Source organism: Syngnathus scovelli, chromosome 16 (assembly GCF_024217435.2).
Source record: "Syngnathus scovelli strain Florida chromosome 16, RoL_Ssco_1.2, whole genome shotgun sequence".
NCBI lineage: Eukaryota > Metazoa > Chordata > Actinopteri > Syngnathiformes > Syngnathidae > Syngnathus > Syngnathus scovelli.
Genome location: NC_090862.1, coordinates 2151653 through 2165062, shown reverse-complemented (window position 1 = coordinate 2165062; position 13410 = coordinate 2151653). Strand labels below are relative to the sequence as shown.

At 39.2% G+C, this 13410-nt stretch overlaps 2 protein-coding genes across 3 annotated transcripts; both read right to left on the bottom strand.

Moving 5' to 3' along the window:
* Positions 1 to 549: 549 nt before the first annotated feature.
* On the bottom strand, positions 550 to 8820 carry abat (4-aminobutyrate aminotransferase). The gene is made up of 16 exons (XM_049743910.2): positions 8468 to 8820; positions 6441 to 6532; positions 5880 to 5977; positions 5751 to 5780; positions 4959 to 5076; positions 4264 to 4313; positions 4090 to 4170; positions 3884 to 3976; positions 3670 to 3732; positions 3514 to 3577; positions 3254 to 3402; positions 2980 to 3117; positions 2516 to 2683; positions 2287 to 2433; positions 2090 to 2201; positions 550 to 1969 (listed from the first exon to the last, which is right to left on the bottom strand). The coding sequence occupies exons 2-16, from the start codon at positions 6508 to 6510 to the stop codon at positions 1848 to 1850; spliced, it is 1503 nt and encodes a 500-aa protein (XP_049599867.1). The 5' UTR covers positions 6511 to 6532; positions 8468 to 8820; the 3' UTR covers positions 550 to 1847.
* A 186-nt stretch (positions 8821 to 9006) lies between these two features.
* On the bottom strand, positions 9007 to 12885 carry mettl22 (methyltransferase 22, Kin17 lysine). Of its 2 annotated transcripts, none has more exons than XM_049743941.2 (12): positions 12740 to 12885; positions 12387 to 12536; positions 11921 to 12101; positions 11713 to 11855; positions 11571 to 11611; positions 11250 to 11394; positions 11074 to 11145; positions 10822 to 10875; positions 10484 to 10564; positions 9957 to 10059; positions 9617 to 9785; positions 9007 to 9518 (listed from the first exon to the last, which is right to left on the bottom strand). In XM_049743941.2, the coding sequence occupies exons 2-12, from the start codon at positions 12490 to 12492 to the stop codon at positions 9444 to 9446; spliced, it is 1170 nt and encodes a 389-aa protein (XP_049599898.1). In that variant the 5' UTR covers positions 12493 to 12536; positions 12740 to 12885; the 3' UTR covers positions 9007 to 9443. The 2 variants fall into 2 exon arrangements, with proteins under 2 accessions (XP_049599898.1, XP_049599899.1); XM_049743942.2 differs by having other exon boundaries at positions 12387 to 12539; positions 12740 to 12845.
* Between the last annotated feature and the right edge of the window lie 525 nt (positions 12886 to 13410).

Sequence of the window (13410 nt, the reverse complement as noted above, 5' to 3'; positions counted from 1 at the left end):
CTACAATTGGCCTAAAGCCCTGACGTCACATCCGTCAATTCAAATCTCCTTCTCCTGATCGTCCAACGGCGCTCGGCACACTGACGTCACCAGGTGGTCGCCTGTCATGGTGACTACTGTGGAAAGGGTTGCTTCGGTCTATCCGTTGAAACTTTAACCTCAATTTAAAAAAGAAAACAGCCTGTGTGATATGTAAAGGTTTTACAGAGCAGGACCGTTTGCCTTGTCTTCTGGAGAACGAAGTTCAAGTCTTGTACTTTAGTCCATATATCAAAAGCCTACTCCTGATGGGACTTGAACCTGGGCTCTCTTGAACTCTAGACCAATGTTATTTCATGGCGCTACCTTGTCACACAGCTTTATCACTTTTTCAGTGGCTATTTGATCTGTGACCTCACTAGGACACCATTTTCAGGTGTACCTAATAACAGGCTACTTCATTAATATCAATATCTACTGCGTCAGTGACAAATCAAAACAAGGAACCTTGGCAAGGACGGGCTTGGTTCTATTTGAATTAAGCTTTCTCATTTACTGTAGGCACACCAGTTCAGTTAGTCAAACTGTCATTTATTTGTCACAGTACATTGACAGTATATATATATATTAAAGACAACAGTTATAGCCATCTAAAATAATTACATCAATAATCATCTAGATCAGATCATGAGTGCAAAAATGCTTAATTAAAGAAGTTGCTCAGCATCCCCCATCCTCCCCTCAGACTGATCACGAGGAGTGGAGCAGTAGCATGACTATGGTGTTCCCCAACGAAACAGCTTCTCCAGAGATGTTAAGGTAATTCATACAAGACAGATGGTATCTTACTGGATACACATTTCTGACACTAGTTCAAAAGATTGTATGAAACATTCACAAAGATGGTCTGACACGTTGTAACGGTTTTTAAACATAATTACTCGTGCATCTTTTGAAATAACACAAACATTAATGTATGTGCTGTAAAGCTGTTAGACATTAAGTGCTACATCTTTGTCAAAATCACCAGTTTTCCATGAATGACCTACTTAAGTTCATTAACTTTTGTCCATTTGATTTAAGATTTATGGAAAAGATTGCAGTCTGCTCAGAGGTGAAAGGGCTTTCATGAATGGCCGCAATTATTGCATGAGTATAAAAAGTATTATTGGGGAAAAAAAACAACCCAAATATCATGCAGGCACTAAATATTCTGAGACATTTTCATGGTCAATTTAAGGTCGGCATTTGTTTGGGCTACATTTCAAGCAGAGTCATTCCTAGAAATAGCAAAATGACAGATAGAATTATCACAAGGACATTTTAAATAGGACACTTGACATGCAGGGTGGCATTGTACTCATCACAAACACTGAATAGTTGTGTATCAAAATATGACAGTGTATTTTTGTCAAGGGTCTCCAAAGGCCTTTTTCAAAGTGCACTCAGGAGCACGCCCATTCATCGTGCAGGCCGTGTGCTGACTTGATAAAATATCTACCATCACATTTGTTGATTAGAATACTGAAGCATCCAGTGGTTGATGAAGAGTGCTGCTGGTAAAGAATGGTGATGGACTTTTTCATTTTCACTTCACCCACTGCTCTGCCAGTTTCCATCCATCCAAATTCATTTTGTCATTCCCACACATTTAGAGAATCATGACAATGATCGGAAATGCTGAATTAATTGACGGCTTGATGACATCACATGTACGGACGGAGACATTGTCATCATTGTTGTGGCTTGGGGACAACTTGACTGACCTTGGCCTTTTTCAATAGTATGCTTTGTGCTTATCTTGTCATGGAGGTGCCCCCCCGCCCCCTTCCTATTCTGCATTCTGTCGTGGAATGTTGTTTTGATTTTCATTTGATCTGGGCCAATACGTCGTTGAAGAGATTAAGGAACAAGTGGACGTGGTACTCCTTGAAGACCAATGCTGGACGGAAACGGATTGATCGCTCTCCACACCCTCCCAGGAAGATACCTGTTGATAAAACACAGGTCTAGTGAAGATCAAATCGATTAAAAAAGATATACTTGGCATTGTCCTTTCGTGTTCATCACGTTCAAGAATGACATAAATGAAGCACGACACATTGCATACCCTTGTTCCGGGCCTTCGTGAGGATGTCGTTGCGTGTTGCATCATCGCGGACATCGATGGCACAGAAGGTTCCTTGCCCTCGAGCTCGACTCAGGATGCCAGGGTACTGAGCCTGAGGAGCAGAGGCATCTAGGTCACACGCTCACCAAGCAAGAGCTTGTGAGCAACATTGGAAAAATAAGCTACACAGACATTACCTGTAACTCATTCAGGCCAGTCATCAAGGCTTTTCCTGAACGAGTCACTTCCACCAGGAGGTTTTCTCTGCGAATCACACTGAGGACCTCGGCCAGCAACAAGTTCTTTGAAGGGTCACCCATCCATGTGTTGAAGATGCGGTAGCCCTGAAACCAGGCGAGCAAGAAACCAAAGAAAATAAACACTGCAGAGAGAAATAAATGACACAAATGTCAAAAAATAGCAAACCTTATCAGCTTCAAATTCATCTCTGTAGAAGTAACCTCCAGTCATAAGCTTCTTGCTGAATGAGACAATATCAGCGGGGTTGTCCATACCCCAATGCTCGTGGGCCCAGAACTTTCCTGTGCACCCTCCTCCAGTTTGGACCTCATCCACGTGGAAAGCACAGCCATGCTGAATGGAGAAAAGAGTACATACTTATTTTTTTTTTCTGCATCAATAGACAGCAACAAATCTCATCGAGTTAAATCGCTTGTTAGCTCAAATGATAAAAGGAAAAGCACTCGGACCACGGAGAACCAGACTCATGATAATATAAGTCAGCCACTGTGAAAAATTGGTTGGACCCATTAAAAAACTTTTGAAAAACACACACACAAAAATAATGCCCATTATAGACTGACATCATGAAAATGATGTTGTGTTGTGACCTACATTTAAAAGATGCATGGCTTGCTGGTACTGGTTACCTTGCTTGCAATTTTGCGGAGGCTCCTGAAAAAATCCGCAGAGGCGTGATTATCTCCTCCCTCGGCTTGAATGGGTTCAATTACAATCCCGGCAACAGGCTTTCCCTTTTGTCTCCACTTGACAATCAGGTCCTCCACCTGAAGACGCAAAATGTAGGCAAATTATAGAAGCCAAGCATGAGCTGGTGAAATCTACCATCACTCATAAATGAGTTGATTGTTATTATCATTAGGTTTATGAATAGTTCATCATAATCAGAGCATGACAGCCTACCTCCTCCAAACAGCGAGCCTCCTCCTGCGCGTTTTCTCTGCTGAACTCCTCCAGTGGATATTGCAGTTTGGGGAACGGGGCGATCGGCCAATCAAAAGCGGGCACGTCCAATTTATGTATTGCTTTGGAGTGCGTCGTTGACAAACAACCTTGGCAAGACAACATTTTAAAAAAATGGCTTTGAGGAGCTAGACAAACACAAAATTGATATTTATATTTACAGTATATGAAGCACTGTGAAGTTTAGGTTTGACACTTACCCATTGTTCTACCATGGAAACCACCAATGAAAGATAAAATACTCAAATCTGGACAACCTGGACCCTGAGGAAAAGTTGGATGCAAAGATTTGCAGCCAGACCCAAAGCAATATAATATTATATAATCTAACGTGGAGTGTTTTTCTTGGTTTCTACCTGGTTTATCATGCAGGAGGTGAGGTCTTCAGCAGATGGTGTGGTGTGGCCCCGCTCTTTATTCTGCACCAAGGACCAAACAAATTAAAATGATGCTATTTTTTCCGACTAGGGACAATTCAGTTGCCAAACCAGCTTCATATCATGATCACAGCTATAGTCACAATAGAAGAAAAAACATTTTTATTTTTTTGCATATTTTGAATTCACTCACCCTGTACCAGATGAACATGGCCTTGTAAGCATTTTCATTGGAGCATGAGCCACAGGCCATAGTCTGAACACGACTCATTCCACTTGGAGACACCTGAATAAGGGCAAGACCACACATTGCAGTGCTGATGAACTAGATAGACCAAAACGTTTTTTTATACACATTTTAATGGGTGTGTTTGTGTGTTTGTGCTAAAAGTAACTCACTGAAAGAAGACTTTCGCTGATTTTGTCTGGAAAATTCTCAGGCGGCAAGATTCCAAGGGCGGGTCTGTTCACCAGTGTACTCTGAAACAGGACAGGAAATCAGGGTGGTGTTAGTTAAAACAATTTGGATTAACAAGTACATTATTGCAGTTAATATGAGGGGGCGGAGCCTACCAGATTGTTGGGGTTGGACATTAGTTTGAGGAGAGCAGGGTGGTTATATCCTAAGTGATAACATCAATGTTAATGTCGTTATGAGTAATAAAAACAATTTGAAATTGTTTTTAAAATCAAAAGTCTTAATATGCATTAAGTATTTAAACATAAATATTAAGTATGAACATTTGTACAATAGATATTGGGATGACTCCATAATCAATAATAAAAAAAATAAAGCTTAGGTATGAAAATGAAAACAATAGAGTGAATTTACATTCTTATACAAAGTGATCAGCTCGCTTACATAAATCAAAGTCGTTTCCTACATTTGACCAGCAGAGTGCAGCAAAGTACACCAAAAAAAACTGCACCACAAATCATTTGTGTTTTAATTACTCATTTGTGTCTAAGCCATTTTGAGTTGATTATTTTTAGGTATACAACAAAACGAACATGCAGATAGACATATATCCAAACACAGCCTAGAGTAATGTTTTAGTAATCTTTTTGTAAGATTAGAAATGCCATTGTGAAACTCCCGTGTCTCATCTCGTCTCATTCATCTGAGAAAGCAGCAGACGAGGCGTTTCAATCAACTGATGAGGTGTCGAGATTACACACTGATTGCGTAAAATAACATAATCTGACATCAAAGTACAATCATACAGGTTGGACATCTTTAGACCGTGATGGGATCTTTTGTTACTAACCAATAGGAATGGAGGAGATCTGAGTGTAGATGTCCAGCATACGGTTGCCATCCACATCCACCAGGTAATTGCCCCTGCTCTCTTCATAATTGCAGAAGAAGTTGATAGCAGCAACATTCTGGGGGAAAGACAGGTTTTTTATTTTCAAAAACAAGCATACAACACAATTGATGCCAACGTTATACCGAATGAAAAAAATAGTACAAACATTTTGAGACCACCAACACCAGATGGTTGTGCATATGTCGTATTAGTCTCCTCTCACTTCCCATGAATGAGTTGTTATTAAGGTTCATCGTGTTATCGTGGTCGATTAATATTTAGCCCAAGGGCATTGTGGGCACACTGAAATGCCATGCAGAGTGCTCGCTTTTTTTTTTTTTTTTTTTTTAAGAAGACATGCACCTCAGAAAAGAGGACAAAGGAAAAGTGGTACAGCAACAGCTTAAGCGCTACAGGCTCTATTTAACTAGTTCACTGGGCAGATACAATTGAAGATGCCGTTTCACCCCAGACACATGCGCACATATAAAGTGGCTATAAAAAGTCGACACACCCCTGTTCAAATGTCATGTTTTTGTGATGTAAAAAAAAAAAAAAAAAAAAAAATTGACTATACTTATATTATTTTCAATATGGTGGGAAAATGTCATTATTTATCTTGATCTCATCTTTTTTTTTTTTTTTTTACTAGACTTTTTATATTCACTGTCCATGAACAGACAAACTGTCTTGATGTGCATTATAATTTAACTTCTAATGTGCACACACAAACACACAATCTTAATTTACCTGGATTTCTCCCAGTTGTTTGGTCAGTTCCTAAAGAGACAAATAGAAGTCAGTGACGGTTATATTATTATATCAAAGATAAATGATCTATCTAATTGTTATCTATTTGTTGATGTATTTGTGCTTTACATGAGATCTTGGCCCAGGAACTTCAGTTTTCATGGAGGGTCCATCATACTCAAAGTCCAACTGGGCCTTTGGGGCCGCTTTGCTAGCATATCGGCATCCTGAAACACAGAGAACAACGTCAAACCAATATTTGAATATCTTCGAGTGTCCATATGAGTTCTTTTCATTCATAATGCAAAGTTTATATATGAATCATGCTCCAGATTGTTGCAAACAAGATCTGTCAAAGGGTTAAATACCTTTGGGAAAAAACAAACGTTTGTCCCACATTTTGTTTATCTTTTGTGGTCCTTGACTCTACATTGGTTAGTCAAACATTACAAAGATGACATAACCTCTTCCACCACTTTCATTTATTCCGCAGTGAGGCTCGTTGAAGATCCAACTTGTATAATCTTTACTGAACTATTTGGATATTCAAAATCTCAATAGAAGACAAATATTAGAGTAGATTAGGTTTAAAAAAAATCAGACTACTGAAAATGATTATTATTATGAGATGCCAATTTACTTCTGTGACAAATTTGAATACACTTATTGAAATAAGTTGAATGGTTTTACCTGAAACACTGAGGTGCAGGTTTTTGTGGAGGGACAGCGCAAGATGACGGCTGATCACAGAAGATGCCATGACAGATGTCCGACCAGGTCACCTGAGATTGGGAGAAGAAGGGAGCGAGAAGGATGAGTATGAGCGGATATAGAAATTCAATTTCACAAATTTGCCCAATCTGATCATAAATTCAGTCACTTGAGTTCAATATGTGAATGACAGCACGTATGTTGCTCTGCCTCAAAAGGACATTTTCTCAGGAAAACAGTGGCCTATTTTTTGGGGGACTATTAAACTTGGCCGTGTATTTGGGATTCTATTAAAAAAAAAAAAAAAAAAAAAAGAGAAGCTCGTTTAGGCTCAAAATTCTAATAAAAATGTTCTTTCTTGTTTCCGGAATTCTTATGCCATGCTGGTTACAAAACGGGAGGAAAACTCTCGCTTTCACACAGTGGACACCCCGATTATCGCACACATCACACAGCCGGTTACTTGGCAACACCTCGTGGACTGGATGAAACTGGTTTAGAGAGTGTTACACAAGACTGCATCTTCATATGCTTCGGAGAAGCCACGTTTTGGTGTGTGGCATGTAGGACAAAGGTATAATATGAACATAATCAATTTGATTTCTTTAGTACATTTCAAAGTAAAACATAAAAGCACTAAAGATAAAAACGAGACAGCAACCAATAAAAGCAGTAATAAAAGCACATCAAAAGGTTTTACAGATACATTATATCTGCTCCTGTGTTTGGATTTTAGTTCCGAGGTAAAGTTTCTGTTGACCTAAAATGACACTTTAGACTTTGAACTTGAGCAAACAGTTTTCCTGAACTTCAAACGTCCACTGTCCACTCTTGCGTTGAATATAAAACAAGATTTGTCATGGACCAAGGCGATCTGCTGGAGAGAAAATAAATCACGACTCGCCGGGCGCTAACATCACAGTAATTAACTGCCGCATCACGGTTGATTAAATCTCATGTCAAGTCTGACCGCATATTCACTTTCAGAAGGAAATGAGGTGTCTGTGTTGCTTTACTTCAAATGTTTGTCAGTCTTTTTTTTTTTTTTTTAAGTTATCAGCATCAAAATGCAATTTTACTCAAATCTGACATTTGAATTAGGGGCAAATAATCCATCTAGAACTTTATTTGAGGTAAATGGATGGTAATTTTGTAATATTTAGGTCTGAATAAACTGCACTAATGACTCAGGATAGAGTACAGTAATTTATTACTGTATCGGCCTGGGCAGATCAAATCATCAGGCTGTCCTTTGACCTGAAAATGCATTGACAAGTGACTGTTGTGTAACCCTGGCTGCAGAGCTGGGTTACCAAACAGCAGAGCTGCCTCTTAATGGTTTTGCAAGGGTGCCAATGTTAAACTATGATGTGATCGAGGCAATCCAGCAATATAAATGCCTTAGCACTCGAGGACGCAACATAAAAAGCCAATGTTTTTTTTTTGTGACCAGCTTTCTCAAAGTAGATCTCATTTAATATGCATACAGACATGTGATCTGGAACACCCAAAAAAAAAAAAAAACCACTTTTAAATGATTTCTATAATGCAGAACGGATGCATTAATTCCAAAAGACATTAAAATTGAAGTCAATAGTAAAACTTGCAGGACAATACTCGAGTGCAGGTGCAATATCGTATCGATCCAAAGGTTTACTGACATCATAACTAGGCCATATAAAGTGTGTGATGATTAATGCCTTTTCAAATTGTTTTCAAGAGTTACCATTTTTTACCCTCTAATGGGCCTCAATAGAAACTGGTTCCAACTGGATCTGACTGGCTCACACATGATGTTACGAATGAGTAGAGAATTTCGGTTAGTTCGGTTGACAAGCTTCTTCCAATAGGTTATCCTGCAGGCTGCGCATCATCTGCTGTACTTCTGACATGGACGCTGCAGTAGTCACCTGCTCAGTCTCGACTCGGAGGCGTGACACACACGTCGGGCTGCAGAAATACCATGTCGCCGCAGACATGGGAGCATGCACGGTTCGAATACTTACCCCGCGGATCCGACGACTGGATCGGGTTGAGCGTGTGTGTGTGTGTGCTGCAGAAGGGCTCGACTGCAGCGCGCAGTCTCGTCCGTCAGCCGCCACGCTACAGGAAGAAGGGGCTTCTTGTCTTTGTGGTTCCGTTCTGGTGGTCGAGCTGACGAACTTATGCCTCTCCACTGCCAGGTCTGGGGGAAATAGTTCGGTTCTATTACAAGACGTTTGTCCCCAAGTAGAGTTGTCCCCGAGTAGACCCGCGTATGATTGGCTGCTTTCCCACTTGGCTTTTTACATCCATCGTGGCCCTCTAGTGGTCAGTAGATTCGAAAACAACTTTTCGGCTAGACCAGCCAAGAATTACGTAAGGTCTGTTGTTTCTTCTGACAAAGCAAATATATCTAGTGTTGTTGACCCACCAATTTTTTTTCAAAACGTTGAAAAAAAATTAAAAAAAATTTACATCACTGAAAACCTACCGGATTCTGGATCAGGTACACCTGCACAGTCAATAATAAAATGACAGGTGAGAAAAACAAAAAAAGGTGGAAAAGATTTCTATCCATTTTTTTATTACTATTACTGCAATTTACACTGGAGCCTTGAATTATGGTACAGTTCTGTTCCAACAACACCATTTTTTACTTCAATTAGGAACATATATATTCTCCCAGTAGCTTATGCAAACTCAGTAGTGAAGTCATAATATTAGTTACAGTAATTGTTAGCAAAAAAAAAAACACACTTCCAAACCATAAATATAAAATGATCACATAAAAAAAATACTGCAAAAAAAGGAGAACAATTCCTTTCCTTTCCTCCTGTGATTGAAAATTGGTTTGGAACTGTTATTATTTTAATTTCTTCCCAGGAACACGTACCCGACTTACCCCTTGTTATCAATATCATAATTTCTTCCCAGGAACACATACCCAAGAGGAACCTGAAACTTTGAGATTTAAGAGGTTCTTGGCAGGGAATATGCAGATCATGATGTACACTGCTTAGAATTGGACTGGGCCTCGTCAAATGGTACTCGCTTGGCAGTCACCTTCCAGAGCTCCTGAAATTACAACATGGGGAATCCATTCAACAAACTTGAAACTGTAAGTAAAAGCAAAATGGAGTCAAAGACAGGTGTGTTTTTTTTTCTTTTTTTACCAGTTGATCAATGCGTTCATACTGAAGAAACTGTGGGAAGGTAGAAGGGATCTGTTCCACTGTGTAGCTACATTGTCCATCCACCAGGTCCTCGAGCTGGGAAAGGCAATGTCTGAAGTGGTTGTAGGCGTCGCAGGATACGTCCATATTTCGTAGGGTGAAGTTGAACCTTGACAACACCAGAGTACAACTTCATAATAACTGTGGTGGTTTTATGGACATACCTATTTTTATAAAATAACCTATATTAAATTAACATTGATGGGTAACTACAAATGATATAATGCTGAGTGATTTTTGCTTGTATTAAATGGGAAGACCGCTCGGTGTCTGTGTTTACCTTTTTTCAATGGATATAAAGACGGTGCAGGCGTGAGCAAAGTTACTGCATAGTCGGTACAGTGTTCGGAAGAGGCCATCTGTCAGGTCATCGTCATAGCAAACTGGTGACACGAAAACAGAGACAAAAGAAGTATTCTGCTTTTTCATCAGCACTGGTGAGTAAAAGTAAAACATACCAAAGTGAAATGTGGAATTTTGGCCAGTGCAGTATTAGAGCAGAAAAATCTGGCTTACATGGGGACATTAAATACGGTACACTTCACAAAGCATAACAGTAACTAGCTGTGACAGCTTGAACATGTAATAGGTAACTTCTTCACCAACATTAATCGCTATCGGCCCTCGGAATTATGCAAACGCCCCCCCCCCCCCGAAAAAAATGTTCTCATTTGAAACTCTGTCACACATTAAGCAGTTTTGAAGACATAGTGTGGAGGCTGGGTTTAATGTTTTAACATGAAAACAAAGCAAGTGCTAAATTTTCAACAGAGTTAGTCAAATTAAAAATGAACCAACTTTACCTACCATCAGCAGCAATAATGAAGCTGGTGTTGTCATGTATATCAGCTACTTCCTCCTCTGTCCAGCTAAGGTCAACATCAGGATCTAAAGGGGAGACACATGGACAAACAAATAATTAAAGAAGAGCCATATTTTACTTTTTGCTACTGTTAATTACTGGTAAGGATCAGCATGAGGTTAAGGATGAGGATGTCATTCAAAGAACACCCCACTTTCCCAAAAAATCTGGAAATTCTGAAACAAGTATCACAGAACAACACATTTTAAAAGTAAAAAAGTGAACTAATGCCACTAATAACAATACCACAAGTACTTTTCATACATACAATTGTCTTTATTACCTGTACAAAGGTCAGACTGGAGCCAATCCAACTGTCTCACTCTCACTTCACCACCTGGTGGATAAATATAACAGTGTATCCATTTTTTTTTTTTCAAATAAAATCTTAGACATTTAGAGAAATCCTGTTATTGAAATTTAAAATGGAAGCTGGCATAGACTCCAGCTCACTTGAGGCGCTAATGAAAATGGCGGGATGTAACGAGTTGCGTTGAAATTGTAAAGTAATTAGTTCTTTTTGCAAATGACTCACCTGCACGCTCAATCATGTGTTCATTTAAAGATATGTTTCTTCGGCACATGCTTAATAGGTCCTCGCCGACATCTGAAACACGACATTTAATCTTTATAAAAATACCACACATTAAAAAGACATTTTGAACTTCAAACTAAGTTCTAACTAACTAAGTGAACTTCCTAAAGCCATACCTGTGCAGTACACTCGTTTGGCTAAAGTGGCCATGATGATGCTGGTTAAACCGGCACCGGCGCCTAACTCCACAACTGTTGCTCCTTTGAACAGGAGTGGCTTCGAGAGGATGAAGTCGGCCAAAAGTAACGCTCCTCTCCAAACCTGGTGGAACCCAATCGCTTGTTGAAGCAGCCAATGAAGTAGCAAATGTTCACCTTAGTTATTTTTAACTGGTAACAACGGCTTGTTTTTCTGGCTTTGCTTTTAAAACCACTTTACATGCTTCCTTAAAATACCACAAATCTACGAGACTGAGGGGTCACGGTAACTTTACTAACCTGTTTGCCAACATCCTCTAAGGGTGTTGCCATAGTATGCTCTGCAATGTACATAAAACAAACAAAATTGTTCAAATGTGTCCTACAGTTTGACCAAATAACAAAAACAGCTTTTCCAATACCATGATAGTTTGATCCTTACCGAGCCGTATAATGTCGTCAAAGCACTCATCTGTCTCATCATCTTCGTTTTGCAGTGCAGACTTATGGGATTGCTTGAGAATGACAGGGCAGACTACTTCTCTGCTCCTGCTGCTGTCATCCCCTGTAGAATCATTCCTAGGTCTGAAGAAATGCAAAACATTTGTAATGAGAACTGCTACAGGAACTGATCTGGAGCACTTCCCTACCTATGTGTGACATCAAGATCTCCATCCTCATCCAAGGCCGGTTCTACATTTCTTTCACTATCCTCTTCTTCATCGTCTTCTTGTGCAGAATGTGTTTCAGTATCACTATTTTCTCTTGTGCCCTCATCATTCCTCTCCGGCTTTTCAGCATTGGACAAAAACTTGAATTTGGAGATGAAAACTGGATGAACACATGGAAAAAAATATATTCATAAAAACTGTAGTGTGTACACCTGTTGCCATTCATCCAGAATAAATCAGCATATCAACTTTGTGTCCAATCTCCAGTTGTTGGTGCTATAAATAAAACAGTCAACCAACATGTCACAGGGTCAAATTCCAGGCATGTGCTTACATAAGGAACACCAAAAAAAACCCAAGATGAATTGTTGAATATTGAATTTGGCTACCTGTAATTCTAGTGCATAGCATTCAAAAATTAAATATACATTTGCCTTATACATACCAGGCTGTCCAACATTGTTAAGGCGTGTCATTCGTTGGCGAGCCTTAGGCAGGAACATGTGAACATCTGACAGCACATTATCATGTTGAAGGATGATCTGGTTCATGGCTTTTTAATCATAATCTTAGAACAGTAGAACCTCGGAGTCATCTGCTTGGAAATATATGAGGACATTGTGAGCTTGCAGGATTTCAATGCAGAAATTAAGCTCCTTTAAAAATGGCATGCCTAAATGTCTGTAGAAGCGAGAACCTCAATGAAAATAGATGGTGTCATTAAACGTACGGACAAGCAAGTTGTCTCAAATGTGTTTTACCAAACTACAAATCTGCAAAATGTGATTTAAAACTGACCTCGAATGTGAGCTAGGCGGACGACACACCTCCTTCCATCAGCTTTGTATGGTGTACCGTCATAACTCGTCCGGAGTAAACAAAGCAAAGTTCCGTTTTGTCACCAAGTGGTGTACCGTCATGACTCGTCCGGAGTAAACAAAGCACCGTTCCGTTTACACAGAGGGCCATATCAGCAACCTTAAAACCATGAAATAAAATAAACATACTTCATCACTTAAATCTGTCATTAATCAAAATTAGAATTAAATGCTTGATTATCGAAACATTTGGTGACTCTACGTTTTATTTCATGTACGGTTGCAGTAGCATGCAAATAAAATTATTCTGTATGGGAGGAAAAAGCCTCTACAAATATAGTATTGGTCAGTATGGTTGGCAATATAAAAGGTACTACAAAATTTGTAATTTTATATGTTAATTATTGTAGTTGTAATTTAATGCATTACACTACAGGTCATATAAATGATCTTATTTAAACAATACTTGAAAGTAAATGACCTACATAGTTCTGCAGTTCATTAACTACAATAATAAAGATTGGTCAAAGTAACTGCAGCGTCAATCAAAAGCGCATTCTTACTCTTCAACAGTTTGTTGAACTGTATTGCATTATTGTTTGATTGCTGATATACAATAATCCCAATTGCAGCAAATTTATTATTATTAGC

Coding starts and splice junctions, on each gene's coding strand:
- abat (XM_049743910.2), bottom strand. CDS start 6,510: ATGGCATCTTCTGTGATCAGCCGTCATCTTGCGCTGTCCCTCCACAAA. Junction 3,733..3,883: donor CCATGTTCATCTGGTACAGG/GTGAGTGAATTC, acceptor TCCTTGGTGCAG/AATAAAGAGCGGGGCCACAC. Junction 2,202..2,286: donor CTGGCCTGAATGAGTTACAG/GTAATGTCTGTG, acceptor TCTGCTCCTCAG/GCTCAGTACCCTGGCATCCT.
- mettl22 (XM_049743941.2), bottom strand. CDS start 12,492: ATGAACCAGATCATCCTTCAACATGATAATGTGCTGTCAGATGTTCAC. Junction 12,102..12,386: donor TAACAATGTTGGACAGCCTG/GTATGTATAAGG, acceptor GTGTTCATCCAG/TTTTCATCTCCAAATTCAAG. Junction 11,146..11,249: donor CAAACGAGTGTACTGCACAG/GTATGGCTTTAG, acceptor GTCGTGTTTCAG/ATGTCGGCGAGGACCTATTA.